Below are 7836 nucleotides of genomic sequence, written 5' to 3'. Positions count from 1 at the left end.
GTATGGACATATGTGTCTACAAACAGCTCTATACCGATGTAAGGTATGGACATCTATGCCTACAAACAGCTCTATAAGGATGTAAGGTATGGACATATGTGTCTACAAACAGCTCTATAAGGATGTAAGGTATGGACATATGTGTCTACAAACAGCTCTATATGGATGTAAGGAATGGACATCTGTGTCTACAAACAGCTCTATACGGATGTACGGTATGGACATATGTGTCTACAAACAGCTCTATACGGATGTAAGGTATGGACATATGTGTCTACAAACAGCTCTATAAGGATTAGGGTCAGCGGGATAGATCTTGGTCATACCTACGCCCGTATTAAACTCCTTCTTCGAAACCTTTAAACATCATTATCCGTTGTTAGTATTAAACCCTTACTTATTTAGGTTGAGGGTAGGTTATAACCTAGGTAAAATTTGAAGCAGTGCTTACGGGCGGAAATCTTTCCCATGACGTCACAGGAGGGTTATTAGAAATATCAGTGTGTAGTATATACATGTTTGTTTAAGGTAAGCAATTCCTACAACACCATTGTGTCTTGCATGACCGTCGCTGAGAGGCAGGTAGAGGAAATGGCGAGTTCACTTCCCGCAATAATAACATCAGTAGTAAAGGATACGGAAATTAACACTGAAGCGGTAAGCTTCCTTTAACCAGCACACAATTCCTAGTGCAATTTGGAAAACCACGCAAGAGGAAAAACTCCCCAGAGAAACTCATTGATGGTGACCAACAAAACAACAATTCTGCACACAAGTTTATTGTTTACATGTGGACACAAAAATGTGACAATGTGCCAACGGTGGCTTACAGCACGGACATCAGAAGAATTTTACAAGAGGGCACTATCCACGAACAATGTATTACATTTTTGTAAATAACCTGATCCGAAAAGCACGTTCGACGACTTCAAGGCGCATGGCCAGGACGGTCTGTCGTAACAATCAAACTTGATACGTAATGTCCAGTGAAATATGATGAAACCAACACACAAATGTCCCTGTTGTAGGCTTGATCCACCCAGCCGCAATCTGAATGTACAGTCAGAAGTACTTTCACCAGGTTTCACGTGCCGATAGGTCTATACACTAATGTTCACTTCCAGCACAAAGGTCATCTTCGGTACAAAGGTCATTTCCGTGAACCTCTCCACAATGGCGACTCCCAGTGTTTACCATCTCCTCGGTCCAAACGCGGATGCTGGGTTATGGAAGGGTGAGGAAGAATTTAAATGCCAAAATATATGATTCAGGATGCATTTTGAAATTATTACCCACACATTAGTCAATTAATAGCTAATTTTTGTACAAGCCAATATGATGAGTGTGCTTCAAAAGGGTGTGTATGTGTGCGTGCGAGATTGTGTGTACCTCCTCCACTATAAAACCTTTCATAATGTCCCGCTATGATGTGAAGGGAGGGTGGAGATACCTACGAATATTCCGATTACCAAGTTTTAATTGGCCTTAAAAGAGGACTTATTAGAACGTGTCTGCATATGTCAAATCTGCACACCAGACAATTTCATTAAAGGCACATGTGTGACATGCATGCCTCTGTGAAAAAGGTAAATCCGTGCAAATATGTGTTTTCGTATATTTTGCAAGAGTCATTTCATGTTATTTAAATTTTTTTTATATCTTTTCGCCTTAAACCTCTGGAACGAGGTTTGTTATGCAATGTGCCAAAGGCAATACACATACGATTTAGTACATCTTAATGATGACAATTGCCATTAAGGCATTGATGACAATACATTGATTGCACGAAGCAAACGTATCTGCGAAAGACCCAGGGGACCCGAACATTACATCATATGGAGTCTTCTCCACGGTATAATTATAATCACTAAGAATAAGGTTCCCTCCCTTGTACAACAATATATTACGACCTTTGGGAGTATGTGATTCCACCCTATTACTGGGTAGGTTGAACTCGAAAGCATAATCTACTCGTCCAGCGTTCATATTCGCCTTCCAGCCGTTTTGGTAATTGTTCTTCGCTATTGCCTCCTTGCCGTGGGCTGGGCTCAGACCAGTGCCGTACACTCCTGAAACCAGACGGAGATAGTGAACAAGTGAACAAGATGCTAGGGGTCATCAGTCACCCGCAAGCAAGGACCAACAGATTGGAACAGACAGCAACTCCTGCTGCTGACGTCATGCTGGGACAGATAATAACTTCTGCTGCTGCTGTCGTGCTGGAAGAGATAGTACCTCAGTGACATCCTAACAAAGTGGATAGGATTCTGCTACTGCCGTGGCTACTGACATGCTGGAACATATAGTAACTCGGTCACACATATTTATTGAAAGGATTATTAATATTCACTTATATCAATTCTGCATCAGGCAATGTTGAACGATATCATACCCATGTTACCCTTCTGTTACCTTGCTGTGAATCATCAATACAACACACTACAATTTAGACGTTCAGGATTTAACAGGCGGAACCGATATCTGCACAAATACGTACCTGTTCCAAAGTGGGCATGTCTCGGATTCGTACTCTGTTTAATAAAACCACTTTGTTTTATGCCGTCAACACCAGCTTGGTTGGTGTAGTGATAGAAGACTGTTGCATATCCGGGAGCAGCTGAAAGTACAATCGTCTTTGAATAATCCATCAGGATGAATACGATTTTCCGTAGACTAGTATTATTGAAAACAGTTTTGATAATGTAGCCGTTGTATACTTATGATTTACTGAATAAGGCATATTAAATTATCAGCTGGACATATCAGTGACGTGATTGGAAACAAGTTAATGTCAAGCAACAAGAAAATTAGCAGATCAAAATAATCGAATGGTTTCCCTATCCATCAACCAGAGTGAGGCTTCCCGTTAGAACACCGATGCTAAACATATGGTGCCATTGATGTCAACAATTAGGATATCCCAGATATCTGATGTGGGGTATTGTGTTACATTACAGTTCAGAGAATCAGTTCATTACCATCCCGGTACCTAGCCGGACCACGCCTCTGGCAGACCAACTATCAATCAATGATGTCAAGTGTGAAGAGTAATTTTATCTTGCCGAATGGTAAAACGACAAATTTCAATTCACGTGTATGCCTGATTATCCAGCTTCGTACATTTCCATTTTCAAATGATAACTGCCATGGACACGCCGCCACTATACCTTTGTTTTAGCCGGATTCGAATGACATGTAATTTGGGGTGTGATGATATGTGAGATGGCGATTTGTGCGTTATTTCCGACACGAAGCCATGGTGCTGAATGGGAACATAGAATGGAGATATACTACGCTTACGCTGATTGTTCCTTTCTAATATCTGCTACACCTCCTTCGTGGTCTAGTGGTAGAGCGTCCGCCCGGAGAGTTCGATGGTGTGGTTTTAGGAGTGTGTGTGTTAGTTTTGGCGCCGCTTTTAACAACACTCCGTTAATCTCACGGTGTGTCAGCTTGATATATGAGGAAAACCTAGAGGTGGAGTTTGTGGATGTTTTAGAGAACAGTACTGTTTGGAGGAGAATGGTGCACTGACTGACTATCGACTATTTTAGCAAATAACAAGTATCAAGTGTGTGTGTGTGTGGGGGGGGGGGGGGGGGGGAGGCTATTTTTCAGCTGCAGCTTCAAAAACTGATATTTCTTACTGAAAACACTGAACCTGATTTTTTAATCGCCAAGACACCTTGCAACTAAGCAATTTATGTTGCAGGCAATTTTCTTTTTCAAAAGTAAAACATCCTATCCCTACCAAGGCCTTGCCTCTTTCAGATCTCCCGCCGCATCAAGAACAAAACCAACATAGATGTGACCTTTTCTGGCGGTAAGTCTATCGAGACCCATCTACAAGCCAGTGTAGAGACACAACCCCCGAGGATGTATATAACAGATCCCCAGCCATGAGCCATGACCAGGGATCCTATTTGCCCAGTGCTTGGGATTTATTGCTTTGATCTTTTGTCAGTGCTAATTATCTAACTGGCTTCCATGTGTCCATTGCTATTTCCATTCTATTACCTATTAATGCTAATTACTTCCCGGCCTCCCGTTTTCTCATTGTCTATTGCCCATAACCAATCAGTGATCATTTAAGTCCTGGCTTTCATTTGTCCATCATAATCATCTATCAGCGCTATTTACTCTTAAGTGTAGGTTTCCATGTGGCTAAGTTTCCCTTTTAGTTCCACCTTTGTTATCTCATTACTTTTGTTGTTCTTAAAGGTACATAATATATATTCACCTGACGAAGGAGTAAGTAAATACTCTGAAACGTTGTGTACCTTATAATAAAGAAGTTGACATTCATAAATTCTCTTCCTTATGTGTATCACTTCTAAATGCCTTTCAAAGACTTGAAAATAGATACATTGTAAATTTTTTTTGTTCCCATAACAAGTTGTTTTAAATGTCAAAATTTTAAATTCAAGCGCAAACCAGCGTTCTTCTCCATTAGAGATGTACAACACTGTGAAGGGAAAGAAAGTTTTAAGCTTGACTTTATTTTATCCAAAAATCGTTTTGACCTGAGTTGTAACTTTGTAAGAATCCATATTACAAGAATGTTGTTATCAATGTGAAGTTGAAAGTTGGTTCAATTCTTCTCACACCTGTGTAAACATCATATTGAGGATATTTGAATATTATTGGAGCAGTTAACGTCTTATTGATCATTCAGACACTCACCAGATATCAGTATAAACGCTATCTGGAGTCCGACCAGCTGCTTCTTGAAGTTCATTCTGTTTCTGGAGAAGGACAATTTACAAAACATACACACTATGTCATGTATTATACAAAAGTGGTATATAAAGTACCACTAACTAAGGGGAGTGATTTAGGAATGACTTTGACAATGTCGCGGCCTGTTTAGATGGCGTTTAACGAAGGACGAGATGCTTTTTCAATTTAGTAACCAAGTCGAGCAGGACGAACGGGTTTCCAAGGTCAATCTTAAAAGAACCTCCAATGGAACCCTGATAAAGTGAATCGTAAGAAATGCTCAAATAAAGTTATTTTTCTAATTTAATAATTTTCACAGTTAGAACATCTTCGGAAATGCTTTCCACATTTATATTCTTAAAATAAATGCAAAAGTTGTAGTAAATATTTTCAAAAGTAAATTTCGTGGATAAAGCATGCCATATTACTGGATAATAAAACTGGAAATTACATTAAAACAGATTAAACTTTTGACGGCATACGAATGACCCAATGTAATGTACATGGACCTAATACAGATTACCCTGCATTTTACAACACACTATCGAACAATATTATAGACTTTGACAATGAAGCTATCGTATTTTGCGGGTACTGGAATTTGGTTCTTAAACCTTAATCGACCTTGACAGTTATCAAAATTGAAACAATTCTAAAGACCGAAATGTATTTTTGGAGACTATGGAAAATGTTGATCTCCTTGATATCTTGATGGAACTATAAAATAAAAAGAGAAAGGACCTAAGACAACAAGCGAAGCTTGAATTTTATCTGGTATCGAAAGAATGTATAAATCTTTCTTTGCATTGTAATATTCTACCAGGTTAAAAATCTGACCACTCTGTGATTACTTTGGAATTTCTAATGTCTTCAGTAAAACTAAGGGTAAATGATATTGGTAATTCAACACATCCTTATTGTACAAAGAGGAATACATACAATTAGTTGGAGACTTATTATAGACTCAACATTTGAATATGCGCAGGATAAAAAGGACATTGAAGTAATAGATGATTTATTGGAATAACGATAAGTGATTCTCTATTTCTTTACACTTTTCTTGTGAAAGTTAGAGGCAAATCAATTTCTTTGGGTTCATACTATAAAAGAAAACCGAGTGAAGAAAATGAATTTCTTTAAAAAAAAGTAAGTGAATTAGAAAATTTCATTAGAGAAGATGTCCAAAACATAAATGAATCAACATTGGCAGATTTAAGTAAATATAAATCCGAACTGAATAAATTCAGAGAAGAACATGTGAGAGGAATTCACGAAGTATGAATGATATGAGGAAGGTGAAACACCAACTAGCTATTAGGAATTATACTAATAAAAACGTACAAACAATTTAGTAAATCATAGTGGTGATATAATTACTGATGAAAATCAGATCATGGAAGATCAAAAGATATTTTATGAAAAATTGTATTCTATTTCAGAAAACATAGATGGTGATCACCGAAACTTTTTAGACAAAATAACTCCCACCTTAGACCAAGCCCTCTACACACACTAAGAAAAACCAATGAAAATGAATGAAATTTCAAAAGATGGTAAAATAAAAGTCCACGAATTGACAGTTTTCCCATTTAACTTTTCAAATGGCAACAAATTATCAATATTGACATTTCTGGCGAGGAAATATTTTTACAATACAGAAATGTATAAAATATATTTAGATGTTAGACTTTCAATATAGATTTATATATATATAATTATTTATACCAGAATTGTTTATGATGAATATTAATCATGATAACAATTGTTCCTTTTGTGAGAAGGAACCAGAATCTTTGATGCATGTTTATATGGAATGCCACTATGTAGATTCAGTTTGGACACAACTAGAGAACTATCTTCATAGTTTACCTTTTGAAATTCAATTTGATGAAAACCAGGTATTATTGGCCTATTGGCCATCAATGACAAAAAATACTTAATCATGTTATTATGATAAATAAGATATATCTATACTTCTAAAATTAAGAAGGAAAAACAAACACTAATGTCTAATCAATATTTTGAAGAATTTTTTTTTTATCTTTTTGAAAAATTCTTGGCCAAAAGAGAAACACAATGAAATCTTTTCTTTACAAATGGTCTGATCTATGTGACCTCCTTTGCTAAATCGTATTGGGTTTCAAGAAATATCTTATACGTGGTGACAAATAAGATTTAGTATTACTGCTTCTGTCCACACGGCATATCCTTTGTTTTCTTAAACAATGATATGTAATTTTATATAATGAAATACACCCTTAAATAATAACATGATGTGACAGCGACAAGGAAATATTGGTTTGCTTTCCTAATGGGTAATTTAGGCGAAAGAAAATAATGCGCGAAAGACTATTTGAGTAATTTTGTATCTTTTTAGGTACATTATTGAATTTCTATATTCTTAGAATATCCCCCGCTCCTCTGCTTTTCTTTCGACTAAAGATTCTACAGAAGCAAAACAAACAAGTGTCTGAAAGGAAAATTATACTCACAACAAAAATGAACGTCTTCACGACTCGAGCAGTGATGACAAGATGAAATGGAGATGTGTCCGGGTAGGGTCATGATCACGTGATGGTGATTGTCCGCAAGTGTGAACAATGCCCTCATAGTTAACGTCCTGTTTGTGATCATGTTTACGTTGCAAATTTCTGAAACAGTGGTATATGAATACATACGATTCTTGGGGAGTAAACGGTCGAGTATGGACCAGACAGTCCATCGAACCACGCAGTTTGGACACGATGACATGGTGGTGGGGGGCCTTTTGGGCCCCGAAGTGAAGCAGTGATGCAGACGAGACGTTTACCTCTGTGTAGAATGTGGTATTCGAACCCACGATTATATCATCAAAACATCGATATACGAAAGCAAAAAAAGTGAAACACAGAACTAGACTCTGTGGTTTGAATAATTTCATGCATAAAATCACTGTCACCAGCTGACTGAACTGACTTTGATAATTTAACATGGATTAGTTAGGCAGCATGGCCAATCGGGTGAAACTTAAAAAATTGAAGCTGAACTGAACGTATGAGAGAAAACGAATTACATATAATTCTTTTAATTATGAGACTCGTGACGATCCGGATTAGAATAGGTCTTCAGGTAATGCTT

The 7836-nt window shown here is 37.4% G+C and overlaps 1 protein-coding gene across 1 annotated transcript; it reads right to left on the bottom strand.

Annotated features, from left to right (window-relative positions):
- Positions 1–763: 763 nt before the first annotated feature.
- LOC124110365 lies at positions 764–7364 on the bottom strand. Its single transcript, XM_046469672.2, has 4 exons — positions 7212–7364; positions 4684–4745; positions 2498–2617; positions 764–2069 (listed from the first exon to the last, which is right to left on the bottom strand). Exons 2-4 carry the CDS (start codon positions 4736–4738, stop codon positions 1726–1728), a joined length of 519 nt encoding a protein of 172 aa, XP_046325628.2. The 5' UTR covers positions 4739–4745; positions 7212–7364; the 3' UTR covers positions 764–1725.
- Positions 7365–7836: the final 472 nt, after the last annotated feature.

Source organism: Haliotis rufescens, unplaced genomic scaffold, assembly GCF_023055435.1.
Source record: "Haliotis rufescens isolate VD_foot unplaced genomic scaffold, xgHalRufe1.0.p SCAF_5, whole genome shotgun sequence".
In the NCBI taxonomy this organism is placed as follows: domain Eukaryota; kingdom Metazoa; phylum Mollusca; class Gastropoda; order Lepetellida; family Haliotidae; genus Haliotis; species Haliotis rufescens.
Note: the sequence above shows the minus strand (reverse complement) of the source record. Positions and strands in the feature narration are given on the sequence as shown.